The sequence below is a fragment of the Falco biarmicus genome, chromosome 4 (genome assembly GCF_023638135.1).
Source record: "Falco biarmicus isolate bFalBia1 chromosome 4, bFalBia1.pri, whole genome shotgun sequence".
NCBI classification, from domain to species: Eukaryota; Metazoa; Chordata; class Aves; order Falconiformes; family Falconidae; genus Falco; species Falco biarmicus.
This window is the reverse complement of record NC_079291.1, coordinates 77,132,723-77,149,630: the sequence shown is the minus strand read 5'-3', so window position 1 is coordinate 77,149,630 and position 16,908 is coordinate 77,132,723. Positions and strand designations below refer to the sequence as shown.

The 16,908-nt window shown below is 40.5% G+C and overlaps 1 protein-coding gene across 4 annotated transcripts in view; it reads right to left on the bottom strand.

Moving 5' to 3' along the window:
- Positions 1-16,049, bottom strand: part of CPPED1 (calcineurin like phosphoesterase domain containing 1) — a 49,830-nt gene extending 33,781 nt beyond the window's left edge. For 2 of the 4 annotated variants that reach the window (XM_056336317.1, XM_056336320.1), the window contains exons 1-2: positions 15,467-15,618; positions 5,121-5,339 (exon numbers count right to left, since the gene is read on the bottom strand). In XM_056336317.1, the coding sequence (XP_056192292.1) occupies positions 5,121-5,339; positions 15,467-15,530 (283 nt within the window). In that variant the 5' untranslated portion in view covers positions 15,531-15,618. Of the gene's footprint in view, positions 1-5,120; positions 5,340-6,569; positions 6,629-7,877; positions 7,952-15,466; positions 15,619-15,933 lie in introns of those variants that run through there. The other 2 variants (XM_056336318.1, XM_056336319.1) reach the window with 2 other exon arrangements.
- Between the last annotated feature and the right edge of the window lie 859 nt (positions 16,050-16,908).

Here is a 16,908-nt window from a genome sequence, read left to right as displayed (position 1 = left end):
CTTCCTGATACTGGTGGGGGAAGGAAGTAGGCTATTGGGAGAATGCCTTGGACGGAGCTCCAACGAGGAGCTCGGGCATGAGTACTGATGGAAAAAGGACATAAAAGGAGATGGAAGCAAAGATGGACTTGAAAGGAAGAATGCTGAAAGAGTACCTGGGCATGCAGGGCTGGTGTTGGGAAAACTGAAGCTCATTGAGGGCTGAAACTAGCAAGCAGCATGATGGGCAGCAAAAGCTACTACTTCAGCAACAAGATAATAAGAAAATACAAGGCCCACTGCTGAGTAAGGCAGTGACAATAGACAGGTATTCAGTGCTGCTTTTGCCTATCTTCACTAAAATGTTCTTGCAGCGTTAAAGGAGCAGAGGAAATACTGTAACATTTAACATACTGTAGCAGAACAGGATTCAGCCAAGTATCTCCTGAAAAATTTCAACCCAAGCAAGTCCATGGGACCGGATGGGATGCATCCAAGAGTAGTGAGAGAGCTGGCTGATCTCACCATGAGGCACCTCTCTATAATCATCAAAATAATCTATAATCATCAAAAGGCTGTGGAGTTAGGATGTTGCAGATGAGTGGAGAACTAGATGGGTGAGAAACTGGCTGGACTGTTGGACTGAAAGGGTGTTAGTTAATGCAACAATATGGGAAGTTGTCATAAAACAAAACAGAAGGTTCCAATTTGGTATTAGAAATAAATTTCCAGAGTTTTAGAAAAATGCAGTGAAACAATTATCCAATCAACAATATTTTGCAGACTACCATTTTTGCCATACTAGGTTAGGGTACACTAAATGCATACAAGTGTCTTCAGATGTAAGTCCTTCATTATCAGGGTGTATCTAGTTGTAAGTATCGAGTTTACAGAAATTACTTTCAGTAACACAGTTGTACTACAAGGTATTGCTTAAAATTCTTGATTGTGTGCCACAGTATTAGCGTTACCAGGAATAGATATCCTATTCTTGATTATGTAATCAAGCAAAACTTCTGAAAATAATATTCAGAGTACAAACTACTTTTAATCAGCAGCTAAATACCAAGATACTGATTACGTCGTTGCTCTAATGACATCTGTAATGGATTCCAAGTGCTGTGCCTGATTGCTTCCCAGCTGATGAGGATTCTGTTCATCACTCCTAGCCGCTGGAATTCTGAGATTTCTTGGAGTTCCTTTGCAAAAGGCTGCAACATTGCTTCAGCTAGATGACTACTGTGCATGCTTTCTTTACACTTCATATTCCATGACAAAAATGTATTAAGAGAAGCAAGGAAGACCTGACTTCCCCCTGCTTTTAACTCACAGGCATTGATTATAAAGCAGTAAAATCCAAAGAACTTGATAAACATTGGCCAGTAGATCATAAAATATTGCTGAACTTCAGCTAACCATAGCTTTTTGTCAATAACCATGCTGCAATAGTAACTGTGATACCTTCATTAAAGATGTTTTCAGTTTTAATATAGGTGACACATACAAGTGATTTAAAAGGCAATTTGAGACATTAAAGATAAATGTACAAGTCAAATTCACAACCGTTAAACCAGTGCCCTACGTCACACTTGATTTTTGCCTACTGAAAAAATGAGTTTTTAATCCTTCATTTTATTGAGCTAACATGATAAGGGAATTGACACAGTAATTACTCTTGGAGACACTCCTCAGTGGAGAAGTATGAAATTATTCACTACCATTCTACTACAGACACGCATTACGTAGGTCTAAGCATCCTCAGCTAGAACAGTGAAAATACTTAAACTACTTCAGGAAAAGAAATATTACTACTAGGCTTCAATTCTGCAAGCATCTATTTGTTCAAATTATCTGAAAAGGTATTTGCAATACAAATTTTTCAATTCTCAGCTTGCTCTTTTGATATAGTGTTGCCAAAAGTCTACTTACAATTTCAAATTTATGTTTTTACAGACAATGAAAGTACTGGCAGATTTCAATATTACTCAATTTTGAAATGGAACACTTTCTAGAATTGTTTAGAGTTTAATCAGTTGCTGACAGCTTTTTATCTCTTTGTGTCTTTAAGTTAGTATTGTTTAAATGGATTATGTAAAGTATGAAATCTCAAGCACAGCATTAGTACTGGAATTACTGGAGACAGACTTCAGCCATATGACAGTGGAAATAATGGCTTCTTTTTATCTGTGTCTTAACTGGTACAGAAAACACTAGTGGTTTAAACGCATACCCTTGTAAGAGAAGAATTTTAATTTAGTACTCCTCCACGAGAAGGAAGTCACCTCAATCCCTGGAATTTAGCATGGATGTGGGAGCAAACTTGAGAATGACTGCAGTTATTTCCACATTTTCCAAAAACTTTCACTGCAAGGAATGTGGAAAGTTTTCATTTCTAACATCAGCGGATTGCTATTTTGATAAAATAATAGGCAGCAAGTAAGTTCTTATAAGGTCAACATCCTGGTGTGATACAGTAACAGCTATTTACAAGCCAAACAAAAAAACTTGTAAATAAGCATCTTGATACTGATTTTTAAAACAGAATTTGAGTTGTCTTGCTTTAAAATATATTTTCTTTAAGTTTTCTGTAACTCATCTTGTGTTTTGAAGGAGTTTCTGCTCCAGAAGTAAGCAAGAGGAAAAGGTAGGAAAAAATCATTTGAAAATATCGATTATTTCACTTCCAAAATAAACATTCATGCAGTTTAAACTGAAGTGTTGTTTCAAATTCATTTAAACACACAGATTTAGATTTATCTTCTATGAATTGTTCTTCTGACACTGCATTTGTCTCCCTTGCTGTATCACGTCTCCCTGCCCTTCTACACAACTAGTCAGTCTTAAACCACACGTATCTGCACCATACAGTGATTCACTTTCATCTCTCTCATCAGTTTAGACACAAAGACAAATGACTGATTAATACTGTACTTGTAAGTACAATTTAATTAAATTGTACTTTTATGTTTACCAACTCAAGGCACAGAACGCCATTTGTATAGATAAATACAAAGGCAGTAATGAGATAAGTAATTGTTCCAGTTGAATATTCTAAAATTCCTTTGAGCAGTACCTTTCCTTAACTACTTTATATAACTATATGATAACACAGGCTTGCAAAAAAAGTATTAACATAATTTCAATTGACAAGGAATTAGATGAATTGAAATATGGTGGCTCAAGCGATGTAATCATAGAATCATTTAGGCTAGAAAACACCCTTAAGATTGAGTAATGAACTGCTCTTTCTTGCAATTTCTTAGAAATTGCACTAGGCAGCTTCAAATATTTATGCCGTGCACAATGTAAATATCTCAGTAGTGCAATCCCTTCAGCTTCTTTAACACATTTGTTAGCAAAATCAACATATAATGTTTTGCAAAACCCTGACAGGTTTGTATTTAAAATAGTATCAAAGGCTGTGACATATGCTGGTAAAAGGGACAATAATGACTACAGATATCCATTACTAGAAAAAACCAAAACATAAAACCTGCCACATGCAAGGCTTATTGTATCTAGCCGCTCTGTACCCAGTGGAAGTTAGAAGACTGCTGGCTCGCTCTGGTTTGCACTTACTCTCTATCAACAGAAAAGCCTTAGAGTAACATTGTTTAAAGTCAATATAGACAAAACTACTCAGAACTTTGCATGGGTTTATGAGCCTTTAAGAAATACCCAGGTAAAATGAAACTAACTTAGCTTCCTGGATTACTTAAATTTGTATGGGAAAGATCCTTTTCAATAGGATATAGAACACCTATAATCTGTCCTGAATTTTCTTCCTCTTACAAGGAATACTGAAGGTAACATATTGGAAACACACAAATTAAAATTCCTAATCAAAATACTTATTAAAACTCTGTAACACGAAGGCTAGATGATTCTTAGTAAGAGATTATTTTATGATTCTGGGTTAAATCTGTACTACCAAAATTAATGGAAGAACATAAACCAATAAAACAACCACATCATGACAGACTTTACATTATGGTCAAGCTACTGAAGTGTTATACACATTCAATCAAGCTTAAATTGTTGGGTTTTACACTTTCCCACTCTTGTCACTAAAACCGTGTTCTGGTCAAAAGAAAGTCTGTAGCCTATAAATAAGATCAACCAATCTGACTTGCCAATTTGACAGCTAAGGCTTTAAAATCCACTTTGCAGGACCCTGAAGGAATTAGTCAACGGTCTCCAACCTGCTCAAAATCTTGCTGTGCAAACAAGAGCTCAGAAGCACTACCTCAGGTGCAAGTGGAGTGCAGAGTGTAGCATAAAGCACACAGGAGTATTTCCACACTCGGTTGGTGGACTGTTGTGCCATCAGCTACACAGCTAAGGCTGTCTGCAGTTCTGCTTCTTACCAAGGCTAAGAAATGTAAGACACTGTGCTTAGATCTGCTTTTCAGACCACCTGCCAAGTGGTAACATCACTTTTTCTTTCACTTCCAAGAAGAGCATTTATCTTCTTAAAATAAAAAAATATTACCAGTCTGTTTTAAAGTTTTAACCGTCAAACTTTGTAACCCACCTTTCTAGATGGTCTGTTGTTCTTCCTGTGACCGTACACAGAAACAGACTGATCTCTGAGTCCCACAGCAACAGGACAGAATACGAAAACTTGGAATTTGCTAACTTTTAGCATTTAAAAAATTTAAATATTGAAACAGTTGGATTTATTAAGCATTAGAAAGCCACAGAATTCTCTGATCTTCATCCACTTTAGGTACTCAAAAAGTTATAGATAATTTTTGTTCTTTTCTTGGCACTGTTTTTTCCCCCCAATGGCTACAGTCCCTATTTGTCCCCTTGAAGCAATTCATTTATAAGAAAGAATTTTAATACGTGTTCTTAGGACTTCCATTTCAAAGAAAATTCCTCAGGCCCACTGAAAAGAAAGCACCTAACAAAGGTACATACCTAAAATGAATGATACAGGAAGTCAGATGAAGAAATCAGAATAAAGTCTCCAGAATCATCCAAAAGCACACTTTTATCCCCAAACATGAAAACACTAGCATACCAAATCATATGGAAGAATATTGTGAAGACAAGGAAATTAGATTAGCCTTGTTGCCCATCTGAAATATAAAGAAAATGGAGTTAGAATCCCCATTCTACACTTTTAATTGCCTTACCTGGCATTCCATGAACAAGGTCTCCACACAACACAAAGAACTTGGGTTTAGGGTTTAGTTTGTTGATGGTCTGCACCGCTTGCTCTGTTAATTTGATTTCTTCTCCCCATTCATCATCTCCATTGTTGATGTCTCCAACTGCCCAAGCTTTCATCAGTCCAAACTGAGGATCTGCTCCTTGGATGAAGTAGAAGGGCCCCTTCCATTGGTACTCATCATCTAAGAAGAAAGGGCAGAGGGAAAGAAAGTTAAGCACCAAGAAACTTATAAAAAGGGTAAGAGTTTCAATATATCATTAAATTGATTGCTTTTCACCTAAGTTAAGAGAGCTTTAATGAAAGTACAGAATTCTGTATTCATTCATATAGAAGAAATATAAAGGCAGAAGTACAAAATTTTCCTCTAATGAGGAGCTGTAATAAATGAAAGTATATTAATCTAATTATACCACATGGTAATTACAGACTCATTAGAAGAAAAGTATGTGAGGAATTCAGCAAATAGTACTGGAAATTACAAGGACTACAACACAGCACACGTGTATAACGTTATATTTCAATTTATTCTTTTAAGACTCCAATTATTGCTTCTTTAATTAACAAGTTAAAACGTACACAACATTTCACATTTTATGGTTCCAGTAGACTTGTCCTTAAATTATTAAGGAGTTAAATACGTCTCGGTTTTATACTTTTAGAGAGAAATTGGTTGTAGCGCATTCTTTGGAGTTAGAACTGATGCCATTCACAGGACCAGGATCAGCAAACACAAAATCCAGCAACATCCTAATTAGCAGCAGCAAATAAAGTCCTAATTTAGAATTGCCACAATAGCTCCAAGACCTATGATAAAAAGGTGAGAACTGAGAAAAAAAACAACGTTTCCATCAGGGCAGGCAGTGTACCACAGAATTTGTACTGCTACAAATTTCTTGTATACTTGTTTCTTGCATGCTATATTAACAAGTACCACAAAAGAAGCATGATACATAGAACTACAAGCACATTAATAAAAAAAATAAATAAAATCTCAACACTGGGGAAATAAAGCCACAGTTGGCTACAAATTAAAAACAAAAATTGGGTATCCTGTTTCCAAGACCTATGTCTCAAGTTGGAATTAAAGTACAAAATGAGAACACTGCAGTTTCTCCAGCTGCCTGAACGCATTCATTTGCTACCTGAATATTTCAGTTTTGACAGCTGTGTTTGGCTTAATACATTTAATGTTATTGGGTTTTTTCTTAAATGGCATTTAAGCTGTTAAAAGCTGACTACATCAACCTAGTTGAATCTACAAAAAATAATACAGCAAATTATTTCAAATTACAATATAATCCATAAATATACTCCTATATTATGTCAATCTGATCTTAAATACACTTTGAGGCAAAACTAATCTTCCAATAACAGTACATAAACAAGTAACATGTTCACCGCGTGCATTTACTTCTGGTTTTCTTCCAAGTGGACTGGAGAGTCTTACTTTGCAAGAAGAGGAGTATGTTTCTTTGGAGGAAGGTTAGAAAAAAAAGAGGTCAGAATTCATATCTTGCACCATGGATATGGATAGGCTGGGGTGAGGGAGAAGTAATGTGGGCAACACCTGGAAGCTGCTTCCAGTTGTCATCTGTTGCTATGACATCAGATCGTTTTGCCAAATGCAAGCTTCCACAATTCAGTTAAAGTAACATTTAATTTCTAAACAAAATTATTTATAATCTGTTAACACTGTCTGTTAATTCATACCAGCATTGCCTTGCTCCAAATAATAAACATAGATTTTATAAACTATCAGCCATTCATTAGCTTTTAATTACGAAATGAAATTAACTTTTCCAATTACATAACTTAGAGAAGTGAAACGATCCATCTATCCACGAGTTTGCAACAGAAGCCTTATGGAGCAGCTGAATAACATGAAATAATTTAGGTTTTTATCTTATGTTTCGCAAGGCAAAATATGAATGCCTTAAAAAACAGCTTACGTGCTGCATCAAAGGCATTGTCTGTGCAGAGAAATCAATTTAGAGTTTTTGTAAGTGGAAAACTATAGAAAAGTATCAGTTAAGGAAGCTTGCAACAGAAATCTTTTATGATCTATACAAAACAGAACTGAAAAAAGGGAAAACCTGAAACAGGAACTTGTTTTGGAGGGATGGCCCAATCCTCAAACACATTTAATGGAAAAAAAAGCTCAAATCTTTCTACAACATGGCAGGATTTTTAATCCTGTCCCTTTTCCAGCAACTCAGTAGACAGTAATGATAATCAATGCAGAGCAAAATCTACTTGTTTTGTGAAACTAGTAATTTTTACCACCGTAGCCTAAGTAAAATATAGACACACTTATCTATTTATTTTTACAGGAACTACTCAAAAAACCCGCTAGTCTTTGTTTTAAAAGACTGCGTTTCAATCACAGACATGCTGTGTTTCCCTTTCCAGAGCCCCAGGGATGGCATCTGTTGGCCAAAGGCAGCTGGAGCACCTGCAGCAGGCCAGGTAGCTGGCAGGCTGGCTGGCTGACACAGGCCGCAGGACTGGCCCCGGTCCCAGCTAACAAGGAGCTTCACGTATACTGCTTGAACAGAGAGAAATCTGGCAAGCAGACAATGCGCTGTCAGGGAGCACGCAGAGCTGATGCAAAACAGGTTGCAAAGCCAGACAGGGGCTATTCTAATATATTCTTCATGGACATTTTTTTTTTCCTGCCTTGTAGTCATGCCAATACAGTAGCTCTCTAGGTTTTAAGTACCTGAATGTTTCCAAGACTGTGCACAGATGCTCTGGTTTGAGTGGGTGAGTGATGGTCATGTGAGGCAGAGAGAGAGAGAGAGACTGATAAGATGAATTTGAAAAGAGAAGTTCAGTACACAGACAGAATCAAGAAGTGGCAGAAGAAAGGAGAAACAGAAGATGCAGAGGTGGAGGTGAAGAAGAGTGGGGAGAAAAGGAAAGAGATAGGAGGTGAAAAGAGAAAGGAACTGAAAATGGTGCAGAGGTATATGCTATATTCTCCTGTAGGAAAGAAAAAGATAAAATGAAGAAAGTGAAGCAGGGACAACAGAAAAGATCCAGGAATCAGGGCTACATAAATGACATTTAGTCAAAATTTTAGTGTAATCATCTGGTCTTAGTCAAATAATTCAGTCAACAGATACTTTTGCAGTATTTGACAACTTCTCAAATAGTTACAAAAAAAATAGCAGTAAGGTTGAATTTTCTACCTTTGTCTTGTTATTTGGTCACTCCAACTAGAAACTTTATTTAAAAGCAAGTAAACCTGGTACTTAACCCAATTTCATTAGCTTATTACTTATGAAGTGGTATTGACTGATTTAGTTTAATACTTACTGCTTTTGTTCCGCATGGAACAAGAGAACATATGTGAACAAATTAATACATGGACACCCAGTTTAAACTTACAACTTAAGTTTTTGTTTATCAGGAATGTGTTTCAATTACTATAAAGTACTATAAATAAAAGCAGAATATCATGAAGAAAGTTACATTGGTACAACACCACTGGTGCAAACTTTCACTTGCACCAACTCTTAAGCCTGTTCTGAACTCAGCTCATTGATGAAGTAACTCTTAATTGCCCTCACTGATCTGTCTGCAGAGGTCATGCAAGTTTTTCCTTATCTGTGCAAGGCATAACAACATCAGTCCAGCTAACGTGTTGCAACTAGTGCGATTCCGCTAATTCCAGCAGCTCACCTGCGCAAGTGCTCTTTCAACAGACCAATATGTTATGAGAGTAGCATTGCAAAACAGAATGTAAAAGCATCCTCCGCTACCCTAACAATTAAATGATTTATCAATGGACTGTATTCAGATAATTATTAACAAAACTTCTGTACCCTACTTCTCTCCCTCACCAGCTGCTTGTTATCACCTTCAAGCAGAACAGGTACTCTCGGCTGTACAAATGAACCTCACCTGCTTAAGCAGTTAAGTCAGGCATTACAAAAAACTGTTTGAACCATTTTTTTGGACTTTGCACTGAATCAGAAGAAGAGTGCTCAGACAAATCATTCCGTTGCTATGCTAGGGGAATGCCAAAGTCTGGCAGAGGGTTAGTAACAAACAGCATTGGGCACAAGTGGTGGGAGGGGGAACAGCTGTTTTTGCAGTGATCATCTAGTCATGATCCAGGTCCTAGATGTTACTCCATAACGTTTCAATTAAATAGGATGTACAGTTGCTATCTTCCCTTCAAACGCAGCTAGTAATGACTTTTATAGGAATGACATCAAAGACAACCTTCTCACTAGGAGTTTCAATTTTCAAGCCTTTAGATGAGCTATGTAGTTGTATTATACAAAGTGCAGGCTAGGTAAAGCAATACAAGATTAGGATTCAATTAATAAACATTTTTTTCTGCCTTCTCTCTTGCATCGCAAAATTGAGTGAAGCTGAGAACACCTGCAAACTGGCTCTTCATCCCTATGAGCATAGAGGCTGTTAGCAGCCACAGCAATAAGAAAATGCAAATGTCAGACAAAAGTCAGTAGATTTACCAGATAACTGATGTATATACAGTTTCCATTTCTGAAGGGCAAATAATGTCTGTGGAGCTCCTCTTACACACTCAGCCACACAAAACTCCTTTTTCAAAACTGTTTAGCTCCCAGGCCTCCTTAAGAGCTGCACAGCTGATCGCCACGGAAGAAGTCCAACTTCAGAACATGTTGTTATGCCTCAGTTTCAATAGCTTCCCACTCTTTTTCTGCTCCCATGCATGCCAAAGTACAGAGAGAGGATCAATGCAATGTATTTTTAGTAGCATAGGCTGAAAAATGGTGCCAGCTTCTAATTTTATCTAAGGATTAATTCCGTGAAGGGCCAAAGTAGTCAGCAGCAACTCACAAGAGAAAACCTCAGCCATGTATTGTGATCATGCACAAAAAGACACTTCAAGGACCTAAGTGGGATTTAAGCCAAACCTCACCATTTCTAGAGGACAATAGCTAATACCTTGCCATGCTTTTATTTCTTCGCCTTTTGATTTTTCTGATTTCTCCTCCCTTTTCTTGCTGCCTCTCCAAGGATCACAAACACACATATAGATTGCTCATATAAACCACTGTGAGCTGGCCTCTGATGGCCACATAGTAATGCTTGCTCAGTATACCATGGGCAGCAATAAATACGAAAAACGCCCTCATTGTCATGCTGGGTTTGCCAGGGGAATTAATTTCACTTCTCTGAAAAATCACAGAATAGCAGAAGTATGTACATGGTTCCCTGCCCTGAGCAGTCTCTGCCTCTAAATGTGCCTCTGGCTCCTCTTCTAGGTAAAACTGGCCAAGAAGCACAACCTTGGTTTTCTAAAGAAGCTATAGATGGGAAGGGAAATGGAATCTTTTAAGTGAAGGCAGCATTTATACATCATAAACAGTACAAAAGGCTAAAACTTTTTCCTTGCAATTATTTTGCGGTTTACCTTTAAAAGAATTTGTTTTCATTCCTGTCAGTCCTGGAACCACTTGAAAAATAATAAAGGACTTGCACTAAATCCTTAATAAATTCTCATTTAATATAAAAAATTATCAACACTTCTGGCTTCAAAAATACCACCATTATTGTCTGTATGTCCAAATACAAAAGAATTTCCATCTAATGAAATACGCATTCCTTTCAGCTACATCTTCCACGTGTACCTGAGAGACTACTGAGGGTTCTGCTGAACGACCAAGGCAACCTATTATGGAAGGCACAGGGAAAAAAACCTTTCAAAACAGGTATCAAACTTTTCTGAGAGAAAATAAAACCCTTTAGAAGAGTAATTATTGTAGAAATTAAGTAGAGTGAGCCTAAACTACAGAGATAATATCAGTAGAAACACTGACTTACAGAATTCAGCTTCTCAAATACATTAGGCAGTGCTACTATTTTTAAAAGATATACTTTTAAACTTCTTAGATAACTATCAAGGTAGGAAATGCTCCCTCAGATACAGTTTATTTGTACTGAGGGCTACAGAATGCTAAACTCTAGTCATGCCTTTATGCCCACACCCAAATTCAACATGTAAACTCATTACAGAAACTTTACAGCCCAAAACTGTAGGTGTGAAGGGGGGTGGCTTGCATAATGACAAGGTGAAGTCACAGAAAGTTGCTCAAAACCCACGTTAAAATTTCCCTAATTCATAGGAGGCCTAGAGACAGTATTGGGAATGGAATATGCTAGCTGGGAAGCAGTTCTCATCAGTGCTCAAAAATATGACTGTTTAAGAGCTCTAGAACAGTAATCGTAACGTGCCAAGATCCAACACTCATGTGAAAGCAAGAAAAATTAAGAAATCAACTGCAGTGGTATTTAATTTCAAAGGAAGGTGAATTACATATAATTACGATGCTTTTTAAAAGTGCAAAAATCCTTGAAGACAGCGTGGAAACTATTCAAAGACACTATCCCAGAGGCTCAGACCATATGCACAGCATTTACTAAGAACTTCAGAAAGACCAAAAAGTATCCAGACCGACTAAACAACATAAACAGCAGCCATAAGGATGCTAGTAAGAGCAGAACAGCACTCTTCAAGCTAAAGCATCCAAATAAAGAAAACAGGAAAGATTTTACACACTGGAAGGTTAGATACCAAAGTCCAAGAAATCAAGGTAAAAAATGTGATAACAACTCAAAATAGCATACATCTGAAAACTAATAAAGCCCTTTTTAGAGGAATTAGGAAGAGGTAGCGTGCCGGACACCAAGGCTAACAGATGTTGCAGACATGCAAGATGCACCTGAAGATGAAGGCAGAGCAGAAAAACAATGTAAATGTTTGTATCCACGTTGATTGTGAAGGAACTTGTGAAGATGTAATGCCAGAATTCTTCCTTATAGACAGTGCATCAGATCTCTCTCAATCAAATTACCAATAGATGATTTCACAAACAGACATGAAGAATAACAAGCTGCTCAGCTTAGGTGGCATCCACAGAACTCAAAAAACCAGCTAAACCACAGGGAGTTACCGCTTGCTTAAAACTGCCCTTGCACCAGAGGAGCAAGAAGATGGCCAGTATCACAACTACATTGTAAAGGGTTTCCTGAGCAATCTGGTAACTACTGACTGCAAAACTAGCATCGGGACAGGCAAGTTAATGGAAACTGTAACAAAGACAGTAACTACTGCACTCACTGAGTCTTCAGAACAGGTAATCCCAACTTTTACATTGGAGCAGGGAAATCTACTTAATACCATCTCCAAGAAGCATCTGACAGTTATTCACCAAAGACTTTTAAGGAAGCCAAGCTGTCTTGAAATATGAAAGTCAGTCCTCCCATGCATAAAAAACTGGTAAGAAGAAAAGAAAACGGACATGATACACAGATCCCACCTGAACCTGTACTAGGACCTATACTGTTCAACAAATTCAAACCAATCTGTCCCAGTAACTGAACAGTGAGGAAATGAAATTTGCTAAAACTAAGCCATTTGGCAGTATAAGAATAAGGCTTGGCTGTGAAGAACTGGGGAGAGACTTCTTCATGAATGACTGTTCAAGAAAGCAGGTAACTTCAATGCAGAAAGTGCAGGATAGTGCACATGGGAAACACACCACCCGCTTCATATAAACCACGATAGCTCTAACAAGTGATATGAAGAAGAGCCACCTCAACATTCAGTAATGGCAAAAAAGCAGATATAGGAAAGGAATAGAGAACTGAGCAAAATAAGAAATATGAGAAGCAACTGAATAGACTTAAAAGAGTTTCCAAAAGACTGGTGAGGGAGGCATGACAGAGGAACACAAAGTGACATCTGGAACTGAGAACATGACTATGCAATGCTGGTTATCCGCCTCTTTCAGATAAAGATTTTGGAACCATCAGCTAAAATTAGCCAACAGGTTCAAAATGGAGAAACTTCTCAACCAGTTAAGCTGATGGTACCGTCACTTGCCTAGCTATTTGAAAAAAGTTCTCCACCGAAAACAGAAATTCTTTGCATAGTATGCTACTTGGGATAGAAAAATATAAAAAATATAAAAAAGTATACTTGGGACAGAAAAAACCCCAAACCAACCAAAAACCAAAACAAAACCAACCAAAACCCCCAAACCCAAACAATTCCCCCCCCCAACCAAACAACAATCAACCCACCCCCCCACCCCCCCCAAAAAAAATACAAAACCAATCAATAAAACCAACAACCAAACCCAAACACCCCACGACTTTTTGGGAGAAGTGGTGATGACAAAATTTACTGTTTCTTCACTAGAACACTGCTAAAAGTAGTAGGCATCTGAAGCACAATTTCACACAGGTAGAAAAGACAGGGAATTTATTAAAAAAAAAAACATTAAATCCAAAGCATACAAAGGTCTCTTGCCAATAAAGTAGGGTATTTACACACTATTTGCTACTATGCTCCACTGATTAAACGGATAATTTAGATCCCTAAATTTGAGGGGGCTGTTTTGTCACATATCAAGTCTCAATTAGAGCACGTTACAGGTATAACCTCCACATTATGTGAAAGCAGACTAAACAAATTACTGTTAGGAGATAGGATGTGGAGGAGTGATTTTACAGAAAGGGTAGTAAGAAAAAAAGGAAATTAAGCTCTCAATGGTGAATTTCAAATTTTAAAAGGAAACAGTCTGCCAAGCCATAGCAGTAGTAAATGTTTTGTGTAGCCACCTGTTCAACAGGAGTAAAACCTAAAGCCCGAGGAAAACAACAGAACTGATTTTCAACTTAAACTGCAAGAAACTTTGCCTCAGTTTTATCAGCCCTTGGTTGTTTTTTACCAGGTCATTTTGTTATTAAAAGGTTGTGTTCAACTTCAGCCTCTTAAGAGCTCAGTAAATTATTAACAAAGAAACACTGTACCTAAAGATGGCAGCTGGACTATGATAGCCTAAAAAGTCCTGAACAAGATTTAAAACAACCAGTTGCTAAGTCTTAATTAATATTTAAAGAATACCAAACAAGGACACTTCAGGAGAAAGAAACACACCTGGAAAACAGATACCCAAATCACATCTTTTTCTTCCATGTTTAAGGCACTTTTCTAAAAGTACTTAGGTAAAACTGCTGTTCAGAAATTTTTACACTGCCCTTGAACACTCCTTTTGTTACAATTTCACTATACAGTTGATATAACTAGATGGCTTGTCTGCCATCTGTCCCCTCAACAAATGCTAGGCATTCTGTTATAAACCAACCACACCATCTGTAATTAATAGGTTGCCAGAATAACTGTATATGTATACTTCACATGCTCAGTGTCGGTGAATTTTCTTTATTTGGCAACAAGCAAAGCCAAATATTTCCAGTGAAACTCAAGAAAATACCACAAAATTGTTGGGATCGAATAGCCTTGCCCACCTCATCAAACCAATACAATCTGTAATTTACAAACAAATACAAGGAAATAAAATACGTTCCACGTGTGGCAACAGGAAAAGATTTCTCAACGCTGGCACACCGCAGGACCTCCATCCTTGGACAACTTTACAAACAGGCAGGATACACACAGACAGTCAACGTACTCCTCTGTTGGTCCAGCCACAAGACAAGGACCAGCAGTAAGCAGGTGGCTGCCACCTTTGGCTTGGCAGTGGCCACCTCACCGTATTCACCTGGGGCAGGCAGGTCTAGAAGCTGGGAGCCAACTGACACCTGGGCCCTGCCCGGGGTTTGCAGCTCTGTCTCTGCGCGGGGTGGAGCACCAGGGAAGGACCTAGCTGCTGACCTCTGTCCCGAGAGAAGCTGGAGTACCCTGAAGAAACTGGGATCTTAGGTAGTTCCATTCGTTACGGTACAACTGCCTGTCTTATAAGTAACATAAACAACAAACTACTGTTAGGCCACCCTACAGGTACAACAAACACATGATAACGTAGTGCTGGCACCAGCAGTTTCACAAGCTACGGAGATCAGGTTAGGCAGCACGAGCAAGCATTTTAAAAGAAATCTGGTGTTGGGCACCGCTGACACCTTCCCATGGGGCGGAGCCCCCCGCGCTGCGGCCGGGCCCCAACGCTCCCACGGGCCTGGGCCTCTGCCCGCCGCCGACCGCGGAGAATCAACGTGGGGCGGCCGCGGCGCCGCGCTCAGGGGGCCCCGCACCGGCAGCAGCACGCCCAGCGCCCCGCTCCCCGAGCAGCGCGCTCCCCCCAGGGCCTCGCCGCTGCCCCTCCGCGTCCCCCCCTCCGGCTGTAGCGCTCCTCCCGCGGCCGCCGGGGGCACCCCGGGCCTGCCCTCCGCACGCCCCCCCGCCCGGCTGCGCGGCGGGGAAGAGAGCCCGCCGGAACCCGCAGCCCTATGCCGAGGTTCCGCCCGGCGCTCCCGCCTCGGCGCAGGCCCCGCGGCGCGTACCTTGGCGGAAGGCGGCCAGAGTCCTGCCCCGGGCTCTGCCGAACGCGTCCCCCTCCGCCGCCATGGCTCCCGCCCGCCGCGCGGCCGCCGCCGACAGCCGCCGCCTGGCCACAGGCCGCCGAGGGGGCGGCACCGCCTCCGCCGGGGGCGGCGCCTGGGCGCGGGCGGGAGAGGCCCCGCCGGCGGGGGTCAGCCTGGGCAGGGCGGCCGGCGGGGCCCGGCGGCGGAGGCGGCGGCGGCGGCGGCGGCTGCCCTGGGGGAGAGGCGGCGGCCGGCCCGGCCCGGCGCGGGGGCGCTGCGGTGGCTCCCCGGCACGGCCATGTTCGGGGGGCGGCGGCGCGGAGACATGGCGGCCGCGGGCGGCAGAGCAGCCTGCCCCAGACGTGCGCTGGCTTTTATGTGAATTTAAGTGAAAATTAAGGAAATTATTATTTGTCATACTTACTAATTTTCAGCTTTTTCCTAACCTGCCAACTGAAGTAAACCGATGTCACCTAAAAGCATTAGCTGCCGTCCTGTGCGCCTTGAAAGGATGTTCACTGGTCAGGTTTCCTCCTGGCGTTAATTGCAGTCACAAAAGCACACGTTTCCAGCAACTGCTCCTCGGGGAAAAAAAACCAAAAGTAACGTGAAAAAAGCAAAGGCACCACGTGCCCCTGCCCCCAGGGCCTGCTGTGACCCCAGCCTGGGCACCCCTGGCCCTGCCTTGCCCATGGGCAGCATGGCGGGCAGCCACTGCAGCCCACGCGCCGCCCGTGTTTCTCAGCACCATGTTATGCAGTGGGCGAGTGACAGGAATACACAGGTAGTCCTTGCAAGGTGATGTTTTTTTAATCTTTCCTGCACCAGAGTCCCGCTTCGACACAGTGAGAAGGATACCACAGGCGCAGTGTCCCAGGCACACAGGCGGGAGCCCATGGGCCAGCGCGGTGTGGCAGCCAGCGCGGTGTGGCAGCCGGCGCGGTGAGTGCCTCGTTAAACTTGTGAAATCTGTAGCGGAGCATGAGAGAAGGTTAACATCACCAACTAAAACACATTCATTCCTATGGCTGGATGATTTTTCCATCTGTAAAATGGGGGTGTTATTACCCACAAATGAAAACGGTTTATTTCCTGCTTGTAAACCGCTTGATGATCATTAGATGGAAAGCACTGGAGGAAGTATTTTTTATTAAGTAGTTTTTGTCAATTCCCCTCTTTATGGGGCAGCATTTGTTACATTAAGCAAGTAAATACTGAAGTGCAGTATTCATTCTCAGGTGCAGCCTATCCAAATATCCTAACACCATCAGAGGAACAGGTGAACATGGTCTAATGCTGGAACCACTCATGCTAATATAAGAGCAGTTAGCTGAATGATCCAAAGAGATTTTTGACCTTTTCTCTTTCTTTTCCATTTTCTTCTCATCTTCTTAAGAGGGCTGAGAAGTCATACACTAGAA